General features: G+C 41.9%; 1 protein-coding gene across 1 annotated transcript in view; it reads right to left on the reverse strand.

Moving 5' to 3' along the window:
* Nucleotides 1-201: 201 nt before the first annotated feature.
* The window catches only part of caln1 (calneuron 1), a 65,877-nt gene continuing 43,349 nt past the window's right edge, over nt 202-22,729 (reverse strand). The window contains exons 5-6 of the mRNA XM_053320537.1: nt 13,989-14,145; nt 202-329 (exon numbers count right to left, since the gene is read on the reverse strand). Of these exons, the coding sequence (XP_053176512.1) occupies nt 202-329; nt 13,989-14,145 (285 nt within the window). The remainder of the gene's footprint in view (nt 330-13,988; nt 14,146-22,729) is intronic.

A 22,729-nucleotide genomic window follows, 5' to 3' on the forward strand; every position in this document is an offset into this window, starting at 1 on the left:
GTTTCACTGGACAACAAGTGGAGAGGCATCACCTTTTCAAAAATAAAACCTCATTAAGAATAATTTTAAAAAACTGAATTTGTTGATGGTTATTCTGCGTGTCATTCCTTTAAGTTCTTTTTCGTATATCGACAGGGATATGACCTCACCCACTGGCATGCACATGCAGGCTGGCTTGTTTCCCACTCACAGTGGGTGCTGCTACTCCATGCCGTTCCTCAGCATCTGATTGGCCGCAATGAGCATGACGCTGATGATGAATGCCATGGCAAAGGCGCAGATGAGGCTCTTCCTCACACACGTCTGGCGGTTTTTCTTTGAAGGGTGAACTAAAAGAAATGAGAAAAAGATGAACATAAATTAGAAAACAGGCAGTTTAAAGGGTGGTACCACTTCTGCTTCTGGCATTGATCACTTTCTGGGGTGTACATTAAGTAGATTATTTAATTTGTGGAGTTTTTTTCTCCTTAGTAACCTGGTCTTTGTCAGCAGAGTGGGATGCCATTCAAACTAGAGTGGCATCAAGTACTGTAACCAAGAGACGCTAATATTTGAGTCATGTTACTCTTCTCAGAGATGTAGTTTGTGGTTTATTAGGAGAAGAAATTAAATTCAAACTAAGTAGCACAATGGACCCCAGAAATATGTGTGATTTTAGGAGGTAGATGTTGTGATCTGATGCTTGTAAAGTCTAGTATTAAAAAAAAATTAAAAGACACCCAAGTCTGCACTTAGTAATATGGACTTATTCTTTCATACATTCCTATGATAGATGAATGCCAGATTCAACAAAAAAATAAGATATCTGAAACTGACAAGCCAAGCAGCTGCAAAACCTTTGCCAATAAACAAGGTGACATTTAACAAATCTTCTACTTCTTCTAACTTCTAATTAGGCCACAAAAATGTGCCGTGAAGAGAGATTTTCCACTACATTTCAGACCAAAAGAAACACAGTTGAGGTGTGATCTCACATCAGGGTTCTGCTCTGAATCCCAGCTGAATGAGCAGCGGGTTGCTGGGAAGTGACCAGCAGAGAGGAACACTGAGGTGAGTGTTACAATTCACAGGACCAGACTGATTTCACAGCAGCAGACACACATTAAGAATGACCACAGTAGTATGGGAATGTTTAAACTATGAAAAAAAACACATTAGAAGGGACAGTTTATGTTTAAATATCATATTATATGGTGTTAAAGGCTTTATTTAAAGTGGCACACTGACATTTTTAAACACAGTTAACGTGTTATGAGGAGAACTACACAGCCTGTGAAAATGGCTATAAAATGTCTGCTGTGGCTCTAAAGGGAGTTTTCTAATGTTGAAAGAGTAACCCCGATGATGTCATCACAGTTACAAAATGGAGGTGTCAAGCTTGAAAGAAGTGAACATAATGAAAGACACATTATGGGAAATGTAGGATTGAGCGTGTTTAGAGCTTGACCCATACTAAAGGACTATAAATTAGGACATCACAGCTTTTGCTTCTGCTATTTTGTTCATTATTTTTTTGTCTCTCATTTTGGTCCCCCCACTTAATGGCAGTGTGATCCTAAATCGGTGGAGTATCCCTAATTATAGCTGATCATGGACATCAGATGGTGACAAAACCTTGTTACATACCATACACAAATACACCCAGTCACTTTCTAAAACTAATGCAGTCTAATACAGAAGCTCTGCAAAAAATCCTGAGGTTTTAATGTTAATATCTGTATTAAACTTATTTAACTGTATATAAACTTATAAACGTATAAAGAGGTGTTAATTCAATGTACAGGTATAGTTTGTATTGCTGTTAAATTATGTTGTGTTATACTGATTGATGTTTTGTCCAAACCCAAAAATGTATATTAATGAGGGGTAGACAAAAAAGTTAGATATTCAACATGAAATCCTTCAGGGCAGTTCAGATTGGCTTGTTCTATTTCATTGTGAAATACAATGGTATGGTGTGATGAGTACCATTTTCATGCATCAACAGCTGCAAAATTTAACACAGGACTACACTTTTCTCCATAATATCATGAGAATGCCAGTAAATTACAACCTCAGGGATGTTGAACTTAAGTATATTATGTAGAAATCCAAACTGACACACACATTCACACAACAGCAGTTCAGGCTCTCTTCGTGAGATAATTTTCTGGTTCAATCAACCTCCGGCGTCGGCTGGTAAGTCAACTGCTCTTCCTCCCTGCGGTGAAGACTGCGAGTGGTGAAAGATGATTTTACCGCGCTGTGTTGTAATTAGGGGGACCTAGGCCAATGACCCACAACCACATGGCTCACTCTCTCACTCACTCTATTTTTAACTCTCAGTTCAAAAAGCACTGAGGTCATCAAAAATCCTTCTTGCTGTTCCAAAGAAAATGCAATGTGGAAAGTGGGACAGAAATTGCTACATCTTTCTTGGCTGAAGCTTTGGGGCGAAATCATTAGCTGGCAGTCTCCAGCTGAAAAATACTATTCCAGACTCTCACATACTATAAAAAGTGCCTTTTGTCCAAACAGATTGTCTAAGAATGAGCTATTGAAGCCAGTTACCATCATTATATAACTCCAACACTGGATTGATGTTGAGCTTTATTCTCGGTTCCTGTGTGTACGCAATCTATAGTAAACTATATATATTTTTTACAACCTTTATTTAACAAAAGTTGATGTTCTGAGAGCAAAGAAAGCCATGGCTCACACTCAGAGTTACTCATATTCACACCTGGAAGCTGCCTAGTACAACCGCAGCCTGACCTGGTATCCATTGGCACCAGAGCAGTAGAAATTAGTTTTATCCTGTAAACCTTTAACCTGCTGAAGATTTGAACTGGTGATACTACAGTCACAAGCCACTTATCTAAAGGCCAAGGTTTCTCCACAAAAATCTCCACCTACTGCATCACCTAACCTCTGAGAGACAGGGAAAACTGCAAAAGAGAGAGAAATAATCCATCAGATCTTCTCTTGTTTTACAAAAACTCATCAATTTTCTGTTAGGTGCAAATGAAATTTATGAGGGGTCCTGACCTGTTGGACAGAGGGCCCCTTTCAAAAGATGAGAACTGCTTGTTTGACTTAAAATATCAATCTGAATGAAAATTGAGTTTAAATGTGACACAGAAATGAACTAAAATAAAATATACAACTAAAACAAACCTACTGCAAAATTAATATTCTTTCCACCAGTATAGTTCAGGCAGTTAAGTAAGAAAGTTTATTGAATCCAACCTGGGACACTCAAATATGTAAATGTGTTCTTGCATGAGTCTAAATGCCTTAAAAGCTGAAAGAGCCTGAGTTGAAAAAGTAGGTTTTTTTGCAGTTCAGTTGAGATTTCAATTATCTGTCTTTTTCTGTTTAAGTCAGGGTGAGGTGAACAGGGTGTCAATGGAAAGAACATGTGTTCGGCTGCTGCTTTGACTATGAAGATAGGAGAGCTGTGGTCCAGACATTAGTTTTCAGTCCAGTCGCCTGAACTTGCTCTCTGCCTCATAAAACACCTCCTCGGTCACCCGAAGTAACTACACCACTGCCAAATGTCCACAGTGATTTTCTTCAGTGGGCTATTGTGGTCATGAAGGTAATGAGGTGTGTGCTGGTCTCCAAGGTTGCTGACCTACAGCTGTCTACAATCACACGTCCTTCAGATGCATTATTCTTTAGTGGATATTCAATAGAAACACTTCACAAACAATCATACTGTAACCTATTTTTTTATTATATATTACCAAATAAAACCAAACATCTTGAGAAGGAACTCAAGGGTCTACTCACAGCAACATGTTGCAATTGTGCATCACAAACACGTGTAATATAAACATATTGGTAAAATGGGGGCTCTTAATCTACACACCTGTATAGCAGCTGTGACATTCATGGATCAGAGTTGATTTCCACGCTTGCGTCTGTCAGCCAGGCTGCTCCCTGAACAGCTGCTCCAGCATGTTCCTCTGTGCTTTACGCTATTCGTGCAATTGGTCCAGCAATGAATCAGTGCCTGGTGAACTTCTATGGATCAGTGGTTACATTCTTTATTCTGCTGTTTTTCCAGCTCCACACCATATTGATTCCAGACTAAGGTGAAGCCAGAGGGAAATCAAGTGCCTCTTATGCTACCTCATATATCAGTAATCTGCAGCAATAAGTACCAGAGTTGCATGATGAATTGTACTCTGGACGAATATCACTGTGACACAATTTATTGATTTCTCTATGACCAAGCACATTTTGGTGTCCCCGTGTGGCAGGTGGGACCATCTTCATCATAAAATCAGTAGTAACATCATGTTGTCGTCACTCAACATCAGTTTTAAGACCCTGATAAACTACTGGTGCTATCTGTGTCCATCCTCTTTGACACCAGTGTTAAAAAGGCCAGTTTATTTCAATACAAGCTAGTATTTTAGTTAAGAAGTTTTCTATTTGTTAATACAGTCAGTTATCAGAGTTAACCAATCACGTTACACTCTTAGCTGTTAAGCCCCACCCACTGCTGCTGCTCTCCTCTCATCCTAATCACGGAGTTACAGAGAGCCTTTTCACAGACATCAGGAGTGCTGAAAGTTTCCTTAAGTGTTGTGCGTGCATGAAAACTGTGAGTAGACAACTCTGAATATGTGTGTGTAATGTGACTGCAGCTGTGGGGCATGTAAAATGCAGAATTAGCTGTTGTTAAGTTTATTAACGTTTTTGCTAGCTTAAATTGTGTTAACTGTTAGCTCTACTGCAATGGTCTGTTAATGGATGCTACTGCTAACAAAGGGTGTGAATGGGCTGGGCAATTGCTGTCTGTAGGTCCAATTAAGAGTGGTTTTCCTCATTAGTTCATGCATTATGTCGGTAGAGCCTGTCACTTAGCTGCTTATTATTGTATAGGACTTAATATTTTCTATTCACATGCTCAGTTTATGTTAATATTAGAGTGATCTAAGATTTCTTATTTTTGTATCTTATGAGACTCTATTTTATTATGCATGTGGTGATTTTCTAATTATTCATTACAGTTTATTATTTTCATTTCAGAACCACATTAATGCACTGTGGAAACTTCTGCGAGTTATTGTGTGTGGATGCTGTAACTGGTGACAAAGCCTCCATATAAAGTTCAAACGCAACTTCAACTGCCTCTGTCTTTTACTGGACATCCCACAGCGTGTCTGAATCCTACTAACCAGCAGTAGTCAAACGGGTGAGGGCTACATCAGCCAACCGTACGAGTGAGAGCTTCCTACAGCTAACCGGTTTTTTCATGGTCCTTCGAGCCGGATCCAGACTCACAGTGGATTAATATGTTGAATTACTCAGATGAAGAGGAACCTACTGTGCGACCCAAGCCACAGGCAGCCTTTGCCAGATCCTGGGTCCGCCCTCATCATGACCAGGATGACATGAGGCATTCGTCACCTCCACACACAACACCACACCCACGATGTCGTGATACAGTGGATGAGGATGAGTGGCGATATTCAGCAGACCGAGCCCCATCACCTCCTGTAAGTCAGGCCTCCTACTCACCACTCCCACACTGGGTGATAAAGGACAGTTGGGACAGAACCCATGAAGACATGAGACAGGAGATGGAATATCTTCGCCGTCGGCAGGACACCCTGCTGTATGAGATGGAGAGAATGCAACTTGACCACGCTGGTCAGCGACACCCATCCCGCTATGAAAGAGAGGAGCCTCCATATCACTCGGTGCCCTCCTCCACCCGACCAGTCCCAGCTCCTCGGCGAAGTAAGCAGGAAGTGAGGACAGAACCAACCCGACCTATTCCAGCCCCACGAACCAGGAGACCCAACGCTACACCTGCACGCTCAGGAAGCCCTGGCTCCGAAAGTGGACATGAGGACCAGGCAAAGGATAGGTCATATCACTCCCAACAGGATGCTACCCCCTTACGTCCATCTAACGCCGACCATTACAGGTGGGAGACACCAAGGCACCCAGACTCCACTCATAACGGAGACTCGCATTGTGATTATCACCATGATCACTCCCAACACAGATCACAGAGCCCTCCATCTCGAAGTAGCCATTTGAGGACGTATAAGGGACCCACTCCAACCATTCCAGACTTTAGTCATCCAAACCCCCGAGGGTTCGCACGGATGAAAATAGCTCTGGAAAACCTGCTCCCTGATGACACAAATGAGAGGTTCAAATTCCAAATCCTCATGGATCATCTCAAGGTGGAGGAAGCTTTATTGGTCGCTGACTCTTACTGTAACTCAAAGTACCCCTATTCTGACACCATGGCTGCTCTTAATAAGCAGTATGGACAGCCACACCAGTTAGCCCTTCAGCGGATCGCTGAACTGATGGATGGCCCACCTATTGCCAGTGGTGACATTAAGGCTTTCAGACTGTTCGCCCTGCGAGTGCGCTCACTGGTGGGTCTGTTGGAGCAGCTGGGCCGGAAAGGTGAGGTGGAACTTGAGTGTGGCTCACACGTCTCAAGACTGCTGGGGAAACTTCCACATGATTTAAGATCCAGCTTCCGCCGTTACATCCACCCACACCTAACACCCATTCCTACTCTGCTTGATCTGGCACAGTGGTTGGAATTTGAGATCCAGGTACAAGAGGATAATACCAGATTCACTCACAGCTCAAGGAAGGAGCTCCCAGGAAAGGGCCGAGACCAGCGGAAGGATATTAAACATGCCGGCCGAACCACTACCGTCCTCCTCGGCACAGAGACAAAGCCGCCAGATGAACAGTCGAAAGCCCTTATCACCAGCACCAAGGGGAAGATAAGAATGTACTGCCCCTACTGTGATAACGTGAACCACACCCTCAATAACTGTGCCAATTTTCAGCGGCTAACCCGTGAACAGAAGGAAGGTTGGGTTAAGGAGAAAAATGGATGTTGGCGCTGTGGCCGAGACCATCGGGCACGGGAATGCAACCTTAAGATGAAATGTAGAACCTGCAACCAACGCCACTTAATGGTACTCCATGAGGTATCTGAGAGGTTCCCTGAAAGGCCAGAGAAAGCTCCGAACCCAACTGAGACTGAAAATTCTGTCCTACTTAACACCACCAATGAAGTACTCTACGTTGACAGGCCAGCTGCAGGCCGCAAGGTTCTTCTGAAAATCAGTAAGGTCTTACTCAGGAACGGAGACAGAAGTATGGAAGCCTTTGCGATCCTGGATGATGGATCAGAACGCACAATCCTCCTCCATGCGGCTGCGCAGCAACTGGGGCTCAAGGAACACCCAGAGACTATAACCCTACGCACCGTGAGGCAGGAACTACAGGTTCTTCATGGGGCGGCAGTCTCATTCACCATCTCTCCTGCAGCGGATCCGACGAGACTGTACCACATCCGGGGAGCGTTCACTGCAAAACAGTTGGCCCTGGCAAAGCATACTCACCCTGTCAGTGCACTGCAACGCAAGTTTCGCCACCTGAAGGGATTGCCATTACAGTACATTGTCGAAGCCCAGCCTTTGCTACTCATAGGATCGGACTACCCCCACCTGATAACACCAGTGGAACCAGTTCGCCTTGGACCACCGGGAGGGCCAGCTGCTGTAAAGACACGCCTTGGATGGACCCTGCAGGGTCCTGCGCAGGAGTTGAGACATGGCTTCACTGAGCAGCAGTGTCTCTTTACATCAACTCTTCCCTCATCTGTGGATCTGTACAGTCAGGTGGAAAGGCTGTGGCAGATGGACGTGTTACCATGGCACAATGAGAAAGCTAGTGTCAGATCACGTCAAGACCAGGAGGCCATCGACCTTCTCGAGGCCAAGACTGTGAGGGTCGAGGTGGATGGAGTTCGACGGTATGCAACCCCCCTCTTACGTGCCAAGAACATGCCACAGTTACGCGCGCCGAAGGAAGCAGTGCTCTCACAGCTACGAAGCATAGAGAAGAGGCTTGCAAAGGCACCAGATCAAGCCCAAGCCTACAAGGCAGAAATTCAGAAGCTGGAGCAAGCTGGCTATGTGGTCAAACTGGAACCTGGTGCTGAAGAGGACACTGCAACAAGCTGGTATGTACCACATCATATGGTGCAACATAACGGCAAGAACCGTATAGTGTTCAATTGTTCATTCCAATTCAGAGGGAATAACCTTAACGAGCTCCTGCTCCCTGGGCCTACGCTGAGTCCATCTCTACTTGCCGTCCTTCTCAGATTCAGAGAACATTCAGTTGGGATTAGCAGTGACATCCGCGGGATGTTTCATCAGGTGAGGCTCCTCCCTGAGGACAGGCCCCTGTTGAGATTCCTCTGGAGAGACATGAACCGTGACCAACCACCCAGTGTCTACGAGTGGCGTGTCCTCCCATTTGGCACCACATCCAGTCCCTGTTGCGCAACCTTTTCCCTTCAGCTACATGCCAGGAACAGCAGCCATTCAGGGGGTACTGTTAAGGAGGCAATCGAAAAGTCGTTCTATGTGGACAACTGCATGCTGAGTCTGACTTCTGAGGAGGAAGCAAGAGCACTGGTGGACCAACTCCGGAACCTCCTAGCTGAAGGTGGTTTTGACTTGCGCCAGTGGGCAAGCAATGTCCCCTCAGTGATCCACCATCTTCCCCCTGAAGCAAGGTCAGACAGTGCGGAGCGCTGGATTGCACAAGGCCAATCAGACGTACAAGAATCAGCACTTGGGCTTCACTGGCACTGCCAATCTGACACTCTGTCGTACAAGTCCCGACTTCTCGACTGCCCCCAAGTCACCATGCGAACCATCTACAAGGTCCTGGCTAGCCAGTACGACCCCCTTGGATATATCGTCCCATATACTACCAGGGCTAAGATGATAGTCCAGCAACTTTGGGGAAAGAAGAGAGACTGGGACGATCCCCAGTTACCCGAAGACCTCCTTCAGGCATGGAGAAGGTGGGAAAGTGAGTTGCCTGATCTGCAGCAGATAGTTCTTCCTAGGTGCTACAGTAGTAAGGAGATGGATTCGCTCACCAGTACCAGGGATATCCATGTGTTCTGCGACGCGTCGGAAAGGGCTTACGGTTCGGTGGCCTATCTCAGATCAGAGGATCCCAGCGGCAGAGTCGAGGTGGCATTCCTGGCGGCTAGGTCGAGAGTAGCACCTAGGAAGCAGCAATCGATACCCCGTCTGGAGCTATGTGCTGCCCTTACTGGGGCACAGTTAGCCAAGGTGCTCTGGACAGAGTTATCACTACCCATCCGCCAAACCATTTTATGGTCCGACTCCACCACGGTCCTGACATGGCTCCAATCAGACTCGTGCAGGTTCAAGGTGTTTGTCGGCACAAGGGTAGCAGAGATTCAAGATCTCACAGACCGAGATGCATGGCGCTATGTGGACACTTCAAGTAATCCCGCCGATGACATAACTCGGGGGAAAACTCTTGCTGAGCTAGGCACGCGGAGTCGCTGGTATCAGGGTCCTTCATTCCTACAAGGGTCTCCTGAGCAGTGGGCAAAGAAGCCAGACACTCCACCTGCTGAGGGAGAAGAGCTCCGGAAAACCCTAGTTTGTGGCCTCACCATTACCGCACCAGTCCTAGACCCCCCAGAGGCTAGTCAGTTCACCACATTCGCCAAACTTCTGGAGGCTACAGCACGCTCTATTCATGGGGCGGCTGAGGGGAGCCCTTCTGCCAGCAACTACAAGGAGGCAGAGATATCGCTTCTCCAGCGAGCTCAGCAGGATTGTTTTGCCACTGAAGTAGCACAGCTGAGGGCAGGAAAGGCCGTACCCAACAGTAGTCGCCTGGTCACTCTTGCTCCCGAGTTTGATGACACCAATCAGCTGATTCGAGTGGGAGGTCGCCTACGGCACAGTACTCTGCTCAATCTGGATGCTATGCATCCAATCGTGCTTGACCCCCAGCACTGGATCACCAAGCTGATCATCAAAGATTATGACGAGAGGCTATTTCACCCTGGCCCAGAGCGAGTATTCGCCGAAGTTCGCCGGAAATATTGGGTTATCCGTGGTAGAGAAGCTATAAAGCGTCATCAAAGAGAGTGTGTTGACTGCAGAAAATGGCGTGGAACTCCTCAGATACCCAGAATGGCTAACCTGCCCCCTGCGAGACTACGCCTCCACAAGCCTGCCTTTTACTCCACTGGAGTAGACTGTTTCGGTCCTTATGATATTAAAATCGGCCGCAGGAGCGAAAAAAGATGGGGCATTATCTTTAAATGTATGACAACACGTGCTGTCTACATCGATCTCCTCAGCAGCATAGATGCCGATTCTTACCTTATGGCACTCCGACGCTTTGTGGCTCGGAGAGGAAAACCCATGGAGTTACTGTCCGATCAGGGGACAAACTTCAGGGGAGGTGAACGAGAGCTGAAAGAAGCTTTCGCAGCTCTGCAGCCCGAAGTTCAAGCCCAATTGGCCAGCCAGCAAATCCACTTTGCCTTCAACCCTCCAAGCGCGCCACACTTCGGTGGCTGCTGGGAAAGGGAGATCCGCTCCCTCAAGCAAGCTCTAAGGGTCACTCTGGGAGCGCAATCGGTGACAGAAGAGGTCCTGAGGACGGTTCTCATCGAGATTGAGGGGATCCTCAACTCTAAACCTCTGGGATATACCTCCTCAGACATCTCTGATCCAGACCCGGTTACCCCAAATTCTCTCCTGATGGGGCGGCCGGACGCTTCACTCCCCCAGGTGGTGTATCCGGAGTCAGAGATGTTGAGTCGGCGGAGATGGAGGCACAGTCAGTTATTGGCAGACCACTTCTGGAGACACTTTCTGAAGTATTACCTACCTGGTCTCCAAGTACGTCAGAAATGGCAAGCAGAAGCACCAGATCTTCAGGTTGGGACTCCGGTCATGATTGTAGACCCACAGTTGCCCCGAGCACTCTGGCCAGTGGGAAGGATTTCAGAAGTCATACCTGGACTAGATGATCGGGTCAGGACTGTAAGAGTGCAAGTCGGAGACCGCACCTACACACGCCCAGTGGCCCGGATCATTCATCTCCCTGCGTTGCCTGATAAGGATCCCCCCTAGTTCTAGGCCTCTTATGATGATGTTCAGATTTCAATAAGAAATCTGGGGGCGGCTGTTAAAAAGGCCAGTTTATTTCAATACAAGCTAGTATTTTAGTTAAGAAGTTTTCTATTTGTTAATACAGTCAGTTATCAGAGTTAACCAATCACGTTACACTCTTAGCTGTTAAGCCCCACCCACTGCTGCTGCTCTCCTCTCATCCTAATCACGGAGTTACAGAGAGCCTTTTCACAGACATCAGGAGTGCTGAAAGTTTCCTTAAGTGTTGTGCGTGCATGAAAACTGTGAGTAGACAACTCTGAATATGTGTGTGTAATGTGACTGCAGCTGTGGGGCATGTAAAATGCAGAATTAGCTGTTGTTAAGTTTATTAACGTTTTTGCTAGCTTAAATTGTGTTAACTGTTAGCTCTACTGCAATGGTCTGTTAATGGATGCTACTGCTAACAAAGGGTGTGAATGGGCTGGGCAATTGCTGTCTGTAGGTCCAATTAAGAGTGGTTTTCCTCATTAGTTCATGCATTATGTCGGTAGAGCCTGTCACTTAGCTGCTTATTATTGTATAGGACTTAATATTTTCTATTCACATGCTCAGTTTATGTTAATATTAGAGTGATCTAAGATTTCTTATTTTTGTATCTTATGAGACTCTATTTTATTATGCATGTGGTGATTTTCTAATTATTCATTACAGTTTATTATTTTCATTTCAGAACCACATTAATGCACTGTGGAAACTTCTGCGAGTTATTGTGTGTGGATGCTGTAACTGGTGACAAAGCCTCCATATAAAGTTCAAACGCAACTTCAACTGCCTCTGTCTTTTACTGGACATCCCACAGCGTGTCTGAATCCTACTAACCAGCAGTAGTCAAACGGGTGAGGGCTACATCAGCCAACCGTACGAGTGAGAGCTTCCTACAGCTAACCGGTTTTTTCAACCAGCGTTACTGCATTGCCTCTGTGACAGCTCATATTCACAAAAACAACTGGTGTGTGTTTAAGAGTGACATTAAAGGGTAAGGCTCCATTTTTATTATTAACAAATCTCCTGTGCAGAGGCAAACCAAGGTTGTTGTGCTACATATCATAAGATTATAATATGTCACTATTATTTGTCTTTGGAGCTGTTTCCAAACACAAACTACCTTAACTGTAATCTTTTGGGTGAAGGAACATGTCACCTAGTTCCAACTGACAGCTAACTGATGTGTCTTGTTTTTGGAGGACAGAGGTATATGGCACAGGAATAAGATATATCAAGCTTTGGATGCATAAAGTAGGATAAATTCATTGTTGATTTGGCTCTTAACAGAGATTTGTTGATAATAAGAAAAAATTGAAAATGGCCAACCACCGGCGTCTGAGCATAATTTTGGTCCACATGAAAAAATACTAGAAGAGTGTACAGTTAAGATGGCAGTGAAGATCACAAAAACAGGGATTTATTCATCTTGCATCATAGTGGATCACAAAATATTGGTAAGGAATTAATCTACAGATGCTCCTCTTCAAAATGAGACCAAACTTTTCTATGTATGTCAGTTTTTGAGCCAAAAGAAAGGCCTGCATATGGCCTGCAACAGACTAGGTAAGCTTTGTTTTTATAGCTTATTGCCAGAAATGCCTCATAACACATTGTGAAATTGTAAAGATTGCTGAAAAGATGAAAGTTCAAGCTGTATGTAAGGCTCATAATGACATTATAAAATTGTTTTAAAAAATTGTGAATCAAATTGAAAATGCAGTCATAATTGTGAACAAAATGTATTAGACTAATGCGTCCAGTAGTATCTGAGATTATCTGCAGACAGACACACACACGGACACACACACGCCCATGATTATAACAAGATTTTGATCAGGAAATAAAATCTCAACAAATTGAATCACTTCTGACTCATTGCAGGACTCATTACCAAGTACACTGGGATCCTGCTTGACCATGCTGCCTTCAGGTCATGTAGGAAATGAGAATGGACTCATCATTTCCTACACCCCAAATGCATGTGTGTCTGGACAAAACTGACATGTTTTCAGAGTAGTTTAATTGCACATGTGGCATCAGTCAAGGTAAAAACACATTTATGTCACATTATACAGATTAAATATGTCTAAATGCAACATAAAAAAGTTCAGAAAATGCCACAACACAGTCAGAAGTGGGCTAAAGGTCAGCTGAAGAAAAGTGAATTTCAAATTCTAACCTTTCCTGTGTTCATTTGAATGTCTCTCTTGGCTGTTCAGCAACAAGCATCTGCTGAGTAACAGCCAAACAGATGCTTGTAAGCATGAAGTCTCCTGTACATATGTTAGTAATACAGAACTGCCTGGACTGCAAACTGAGCAATGTGACACTAAACTGTCTATGGGCCCCATCTTGCACTCGGGGGACGCAACGCATGTGTCTTTTGTTAGTTTTCCCCGATCCAGTTGTCATTTTCTTGCCTTGCGCTCACATTATTTAAATAGCAAATGCACTTGCACCGGTCTCAAAATTCAGCTCTAAATATTTTATGTACACTTTTATGTAAATAGCCTTTTAAGTCTGGTTCTCCAATCAAAATGTAGCAGACAGGATTCCCAAGGTCGACTCACTGAATCTCCACACAAACCAATCGAATGAAAACAAAAATGTTCTCAAATGGTTTGAGATATGATTTGTTTGAAAGAGACAATTACATTTCCTGTTTGTGGAGTGGAAAAAAGTCCAAGAATACTCTTAGCTGCTCTGATATCGATAAATATTGGATGGCTGGTTTTTGCATATTTAATCTCTGCTGCTTCTGAACAGGTGACCCCCTGACGCCGGTCCCCACGAACACCGCAATCAATAAATTAGCAGGTGTGCTGTGACTCTGTTGGCTGTAGATCTTGACGAGAAAGCTCAAATTCTTCCTGACAGCATGGATTACTTTCCCTCTCACCACACACACACACACACACACACACACACACACACACACACACACTCGCTTAAGTGCCTGGGTGTGAAGTTCGCTCAGGGTCTTTCACTTACCTCCCTCAAACTCTGTCTGACAGTTCCCAGAGTTTTCCTTCAGACTCTCTTCCTCATTGATGATGATGTTCTCAATGTCCTTCATGGTCAGGTGGTCGCGGAAGGCGTAGAACAGGATGTGTTTTAGCTCCTCCAGGGTGATCCTCTGCATGTCAAACTGCAGGAGACCAAAATGAGGAGATTTTTCAGAAAGAGGAACAGTTGTTTTTCTCTCTCACATGAATAAACGGTGTGTTTTCTCATACACCCGGCAGGGGAGTGAGTGTCTTAACCAAACAAGTAGTAACAGATGTGTACTAATTTTTAGGACTAGAGTACACAGACTTTAATAAAACAATACAAATAAACAGACTGTAGCTCAAACACCTCTCATGAGCTTTTGCTGGCAAAAATAATTTACATTACAAGTACAGAAAAAAACACCGTACACATAAATCAGCATGCATGTACTAATATTTCTTTACCTTGCACAGCCACATAGCTCCCTTACACGTTGCTCTAATGCATTCACTTTAATCAGTGTTGAACAAAGTTGATGCATTCATTAAACTGAATGTGCTGGAGTTACGGCCACAAAGTGATTGATTTATTGGTCAATTTAAGCATTTACACCATTCAATCCAAAAAGAGGCACACACACACATGCACACACACACACAGATACACTTCCACACCACAACTTGTCAACCAAAAAGGTTTGAGAGTGTTGTGTTTTTTTCCTGGAAGCTCAGAGGAAGAGACGACTCTGCTCGCCATTGATCCACATCCTTTGCTTGAAAACAGCAATTCACTTAACACTTTACAGCCGTAATTAAACAAAAAGTATATTTATTTTCTCAATATTGTATCCCTACAAGCAATACAATTAAACCAAACAGGAATACAAAGACAGGACATGAGAGAATATGCCACAAACCTGACAGAGAATTAGTTAAATAGAAAGTCATTTGAAAGGACTCCAACACACCCTCTCATATTTACTGACTCAACATTTGTTTTGCTCATTTGTATCAGGTTTTTGATAGAATGCTGAACACACACAATGACCTAGCTGATTATAAAAACATTTGTTAAATGGCGCTCCGTGATGCTGATACAAGAGAATTAGCAAATGAGAGATTGTAGCTCAGTCCCTGGTGTAAAGATATAGGCATGGCAGAGTTCAGACCGAGGGGAAACTAGGATACAGAGGCACAGTCAGAGCTGGCATCACACAGTAAAGGAAAAGGTCATGAATGGTCTGACAGGGAGAAACATGGACTGGTAAATTGGAATACCAAATACCCACAACATCGCATCACAGTGGCTCAGCGCATATAGCACTATCACTACTGATGTTAAACAGTGTGGACTTGAACCTGCCTTTTGTGATTTTTAAAAATAATTATATAGAGTTTCTGCCTGTTCTGTAATGTTTATGAGCAGAGGTAAGTGAGGAGTCCTGTAAACCAAATAACTTTTAATGTGCTTAATTGTCAATAAGTAGTCATACCAAAATGTCATGAAAATAGGTAAATACCTCTTTTAACACAATGTTACTGACAGAAACACTTACTTTAATATTTCAGGGCAAGATCATGTCAAAGAATGGCCCCATGAATGTGGAAATAGCTGACATTACAGCTCTAATAAATATTTTAAGGACAGTCTGTGGCCAAGCAAAATATTATAATTTAGTTTTTCCTCTGACATTGCATTTCTTTATCTGCAATAAACTGTTTTAGAGTTTCTTCCAAACTCTAAAACAGTGCTACCACAACGACTAGTACTACTTAAATACGTTTTTCTGGGTTGTAAAAGCTGTGCATTGCCGTGGACTGAAATGTATTGCATGTGAGGAACTCTTGAACTGTAATATTCCACGTAAATATATTTTCATCTCAATTTGGAAATCTTTAATCCTCGAGCGCATCTGCAGGACTCAGCAATATTGCGATAAATGATGCACATCCACAGAGAGAAGGATAACATCCACTGGACTTCCTGGCAGACCCACTGGGTAGATAAGTGCGTAAATCTCATTTGGACATAAATATCTCTTACCTTCAATACCATTTGTTATCTCTCCACCTCAGAGTGAGCTAATGAATACTCACTCAATCCCACTTCAAATGATAATCAACCTCCATAAAGATTCACTATCAAAGCTAATTAAAAGTTGAGGGTCATCATTTGTTTTGTCAGGACATTAATCTAACGGGAAAGTAAATGTTGGCAAGAGGAAGGTAAAGTAAAAGGAACACAATAATAGTGTGATAAATCATACATGTTTTAGTGAAATGGAGATTTTGAGCAGTATAAATACTTATTCTGTATGTTGGCTGCATACATGTAAGTATAAAATGTGGTGGTGCAGAATGCTCCAGATATGATGTTTACATGGAAAGATGACATCAGGCATCACCTCGAGATGACGTCACTGCCACATACTGATGCAGTATAATTAGCTCAGTTCTTTTATTTTTTAATAATCTTTTAAAAATGTCTATCAAAATATCTATTTATCTATCAAAGTGTCTACAGAATTTGGCACCAAATGTTCTATGAACGAATCAGAGCCGTATGCTCTTTTTATATGGCAGGACTGGAAATGTTTTTAATTTTATGTTTTAATTGGTATGTAACTTGTACACTTGATTCTTTTTGTTTCTTTATGTTACTTAAAGTCTAACTACGGACTGGAGTTGGGAACTAGCAACAGCTATAATCTCTGTCTGCAGAAAATCAGTACTTCAACTGGTTTTTAACGAGTGGAAATTTAAACATGAATTAACTATTGTTGCAAACCCTAGTGCTACATTTCTTTTATGCATTACACTTCTTTATGTATTTATTCTCATTCGAAGGATACAATTTAGCTTTGAATTAATCTGTAAAGTACTTTGCAAATAAATGTGTTATGAAAGGCTGCTATAACCAAACTACAACTACTAAAACATGCAGCACTGCACTGAAATTGAGGATATTGACAGTTGTACTATAAAATTAATCAGCCATGATATGGATAAGTCTTGCATTGCTGACTCCACTAATGCCTACAAGTTGTAAAACAGACTATATAAAATGTAGAAACTATGATGTATTTTGACCAGTTGTCAAACACTGTAAAATAACTTCATAAAGCCATCACACACACAATGTCTCACAGTAGAGGACTGTTCAAGTGAAGGCCATCTGATGCTAATGAGCTGCAGCAGAAACCTTTTACACAGCAATGTGCCTCCAGACTTCTACACATGCACACAAACTCTTGAGCAATCTCACAGTCTTTTGGTGTATAATTGTCCATATCTGCCTAATTGTCATCGTAATCATCGTCATCATCATCATCATCATCATCATGTGCATCACATGAAACAGATGTTTCCTTTTCTTCAGAAACAGAAGAGCTCTCCCACAGACAGCAGAGCTCTGGTTATTTCTCGTCTCCCAATGAGAAAGAGAGAAAGTTGCGCTAATCCGCCCTAAACAGAGAGATCCACCTGGAGCGATCCTGCAGCATCTGCCATTTAAAAGTTGAAGCCAAGTCCTCTGTCACTTCTTCCCATGGGAGACAGGTTGGCGGCCCTAATTGTGTTTACCCGACATTCGCACAACCTTGCTGCTCCTAACGACGCCATCTCTGGCGGACATCAACATACTGCCGGAGCTTCATTTGCCAGGAAAAAGAAGGACGAGGCGGAGGATGGATTTATTCACTGAGCACTCCAGTGGCAGATAAGAAAAAGCCATTTTATTTTCTCTTTCCACATTCTACAGACTATATTCACATTCAAGCATGGAGTGACCTTTATGGGAGAATATGGTGAAAGAAAGGGGAGTAGAGAAGAATGACGTCCCTCGACCTCAAGTGACTCCGGCAGAAAAGATCTTTAGTAGGTCACCCAGTGTTGTGTGACCTGTAGTTTTATACTTGAACCCCCATGCACAGACAGGAAACCCTAAGCAGTCTCATTTGTCACACTGTCTTCATAGAAGTTCAGTCTGAAGTGTGAACACATGCCTCAGGCAGAGGGACATTTAATGGAGACTGTAGGAGTCGCATTTAGGGTCATTTAATTGATTTCTGTTTACAGGATATATTGATTATTTAGGATGAATTATTGATTAAAAACAATGAATTTTATTTGTGGCAGGAAGGTGTGCCCTCCTCCCTCCTCAGGTGGTGAGGGCGGGGCTTAAGCTTTAAGTTTTGAAGTTTGAGAGAAGACATGGGATTGGCAGCCGGAAGCAGTGATACCGTCATTGACCGCAGCTTCATCAGATCAATGGACTCAAAATAAGCATCATATTTTCCTCTAATTGTTTTACATGTTTTGGCAATAAATTCCTTTCATCTGAGATAAAAACACTGCTCACTGGACCTTTAGTGGCTGCGCATCAGACACACTGCTCACTCCACCTTGGTAAAAGTTAAATAGGACAGGAGTTAAAGGAGGAGCACATCTGGAGGTTCTTTGGCCACTATAGAGACTTTGAAAATGTTGGAAATGTTACACACTGTGAAGACTTGCAGTGGTTAAATTACAGAAGTAGCTTTGCAGTGAAATGAAACTGAATCTCAGACAGAATGCCGTGAGTAGCGTGGTCATTAATATCCATCTCATTTGAACTGATCTGCTCATTAATCTGCATTCAATTTGTGTTTCCTAATATCAACAAATACAGAAGATTCTGGCTCTAATCTATGGCGCCACTAGTCTGAGTTTTAGGAAACTGACTGTATTGGAATTGGGACCATACAGGTTCTGTGAAACCCTAAATGAACATTACAGAGGAGAAATATATTTACTTTAATATGAGTGGTAAGCATCATTAGTGTGAGAGTAGTACAGGACAATTTATGTACTATATCTTTAGAAAGTATTGATTGTAGTTTTTTTGTGTTTCATCACTTCAGTGCATTTTTTCGATGAATGGAAAAAATGTAAAATCACTGCAAAGTGATGACAGGATTTCCACCCATTCATTATACAGTGTATGACTCTGGGGTTGAAAAACATTATTGATTAGGAGGCTCGAGTGAAATGTCAAAAATATCAGGATTATGTTTCCTAAACCTTGGCAGGAGAGACAATGGACCTACTTTATACATGAATAAATTGACTGCAAAGACAAAGTGATTGTTTCTTGTTTAGTCTTTAACGACTAATCTGACAAATGGACAGCTTTGGTTACAATTCGACTTCACACCTTTTTAAAAGCATAATAATAATATTGCAATTCCACTGACATCATTTAACACCTTATTAACTTTACAGGAAATGTAACAGGATGCAACATGATGGAGTTCATAATCACAACAGCAACAAGAAAACAAATGCTCACTGATGGACGGGCTGTTACACTCTATATTTTATATATATATATTTTTTTTTTCTATAAATGAATGTATGTGTATCTGTGGATTGTAGGAGAAAGACACATTTTCATGAGGACACATAATAGAAATATTATCTTACACATTTGTCTTCACCTCTGTGTTAAAAAAAATACCATAAAGCTGTAATTACCATCAGCATCATCAAGCTTAATCTAAAGAGACACACAGAGGTTGATTTTCTCACTCTGGTAGGAGAAATGTCCTTGGATTAATCCATGAACTTTTTCGATCAATTTTTGCTCATCGATTGCGTGTCCGTTCTTCACACTACAAAGTGGATTTTAGCGTTCAAGACACGGAGGGGGAGTCACCGTAAAGAGAAAGCTGTGATCCTCTCTGCACTCGTAAACGAGGCGTGTTCAGCTGCTCACACACGCAGGCTGTGACAAGGTGCCAAGAGCCAGCATCCATCCATCTGCTGAGTTCAGCCCTTTGCAGTACTGCCAAATCATACAGCCACAGATAATACTCTGCATACACTGTAGAATCCAATTATATGCATTTGCTAATCTACATTTCAACATAACAGGCTGGCAAAGGTTTTGTTTTTAATGGCAGAAATATTACTGCATTTGAAACTGGGGACAATCTCATTGGATTTGAATGCAGAACAGTGTGACGAAGCCACAGAAAGCCGATACTCTCTTTTATATAATACAATGTTGCTTTAAATCTGCCATTTTCTTCATTGTTGGTGTCAGAAGCTGATTTTGGAAAATTGTGAAGTGGCAGGGCGGCACTGATAGCATTTCCATTTCTGTGACTTTTTGTGAGGCAACCTGTAATATAATGTGTAGATGTTGAAATGCAGCATCGAAAAACAAACAAACAAAAAAAGTTCTAGTGTATTTTATACAAGCTTGACAACCATTTGGGACAGAGCCGCGAGTGTTACAGACAGATATTCTGTAATTTCACGAGGTAAACAAAGATTTGCAAATTAAAACCACAAATCTACAAACTCACAATGAACACATGCACCTGGCAAAACCTCTAAAGCTGTTAGGTGTGAAATCCCAAGAGATTAGTTGGGCCTTTTCCACAAAATAACATTATTGTGAAATTTCAAGGCTGCACGGTGTTGTCTTGAATATCACGGACAGTTATTGAGAAAAGTTTGAAATGTGGATTACAATACCTGAATATACATTGATTTCTTTATTGTATTTCCAATCAGTTTGAATGGATGGAAATCCTCTTGGACTTTGGAAGTTGCAGCTATCAATTTCACAGTTTTGACACTTTCTCTTTTTGTGCAGGTTTCATTTTCATCACCATCCAGTCAGACATGTGGAAAAATCCAATTCTACCCACTGACACTGGCAGCTGACAACACTGACAACACTGCAAAAACGGCCCCTCTCAAAATAAGCCAAATAATCCTGAATCCAGCCAAATTGTTTTGTATTGAGCAAACAAATCTGCCAATGGGGTAAGAAAAATGAGCAAACTAGCAAATACAATCTTAAAATGAAGATTTTTTTTCCAGGACATGCAGCAAAAGTCCTCCAGCCAGGATTCAAACCAGGGTCCCCTGCTTATGTGGCATGCATTTTAACCATTCAACTACCTGCACACCCTAAATATAAGATTTGTATCCTTTTATATTTAGCTAGCTGCGAGAATTAATCCCTTGATGCAAAAAAATCTGTAAATAAGAGACCATTTCTTGAAATCGTGATTTTATTTCTGCATTCAGAAATAAACAGTACAAGAACATCTGGTGATTCTGACTGCCAGTAGCAAGCACACTACTGACTATGTACTATAACGAATGAAATGCATAAAGATAAGAGGATGCATTATTTGTTTCACGTAGTTCTTAAAAATCATAAAATATGAGATATGAGAAATAAGAGAATAACAAGCAGGATTTACCCACTTTGTGATCGTATAGGTTTTTTCAGAAATTCTTCAACAATAACAAATTTGTCTTAACTTTTACATTAGTGTAAACAGGAAAAGGCTAACACTATTTTGTCTGCCAAAACACAACAGGATCACTACGTTACACAGGTTCCTATAGATCCATGATGCAGAACAAACTTACTCGAGGAAAGCCCTCCACTTGGCAATGGCTTTCTTGTACGATGCTGTCGAATCTCGCTCATGTATTGATGGTGATTACTGTATATGCCATATAAAATAGAGATCCCAAACTTTGCACAAGCAACTGAATTGAAATCCATTGATAGCCTTGTAGATTTCACTCCATATTACAGCGTTACTGTCAAGGATATGGTACTGTATATGTGCCAATGAAATACTACCTTGGGGATGTGATTCAAATGAATTGCTAAGGGTTTTGAATAAGGTTCTTCAGTTTGATCTTGAGGTTGATCTTGCACTTTGTTTTGATATATTTCTGCTATTAGCTGTAACTCTTCAATGGTATACGGTATAATGGTCATTCAGATTTTGAGACTTTTTTTTGTAAAAAGAGAGTTTTCAGCAGTAGTTGTGTTAAACTGCATTGTCATGTTTGTAATGTTTTCAAAGCCAGTGAATAAATAACAACAAACAACAATAACCAAAAAAAGTTATCATTGTCATTTCTTAGTCAAGTCTTTTTTTACTTTCTTAGAAATTGAATGACTGCTAACAAGCTGAGGTTTTCATAGCTATTAGCCAGCATAAGCACTGGCATCATAGGCTGCTGCATGTCATGAGAAGTTCTGCAGTAATCATTTGTCATTACACGACTCCACCTAACGATCTCTGAGCTATCACTTTTTCAGGACGTCCTTCTTGTAAACCTTTCCACTGCTTATGGTTGGAAGTATTTATTGCCTGGACATTTATTATTCATAAAGCAATTTATACACACTCTTGCATTATTCACAATACAATATCTGAATATGCTCCAGAGTTTTTCCTATAACAGCACCACTCAGTCTCAAGAAAATAGCCTACATCCGCTTCATTTCTTATATTTAAAGCTTTTTTCTTTTCATCATGAAACTTGTTTTTATGGCCTAAATGTTTTCCTGAACTGTGAACGCCTGTCTATTATTCACCTGCATCAGTATCACAGCTAAAACAAATCTTACCACACTTATATATATTGCACTTATTAAAGAATGAATCATTTTACTACACCAGTATAAAACCCAGAAATTAATTCAGTATATTAACAAGAATATTAAGCTTTTATCAAGCAGCAATTGTAGCAAATTACTCCACTTTGAACATTGTAACTGTATTTCCAGAACTTGCCACAGGTAATAATGCAGACTAAGCTCAGTATATTAATTATGTTCTGCTCTATCTGTGCTTAATGTCCAGCTCTAAAATGCACACATTCTTCTTGATAGTAAAATGAATGCTCAGCATCTTTATCGATGTCTGCTTTTAAACA

Source organism: Scomber japonicus, chromosome 6 (genome assembly GCF_027409825.1).
Source record: "Scomber japonicus isolate fScoJap1 chromosome 6, fScoJap1.pri, whole genome shotgun sequence".
Taxonomy (NCBI): domain Eukaryota; kingdom Metazoa; phylum Chordata; class Actinopteri; order Scombriformes; family Scombridae; genus Scomber; species Scomber japonicus.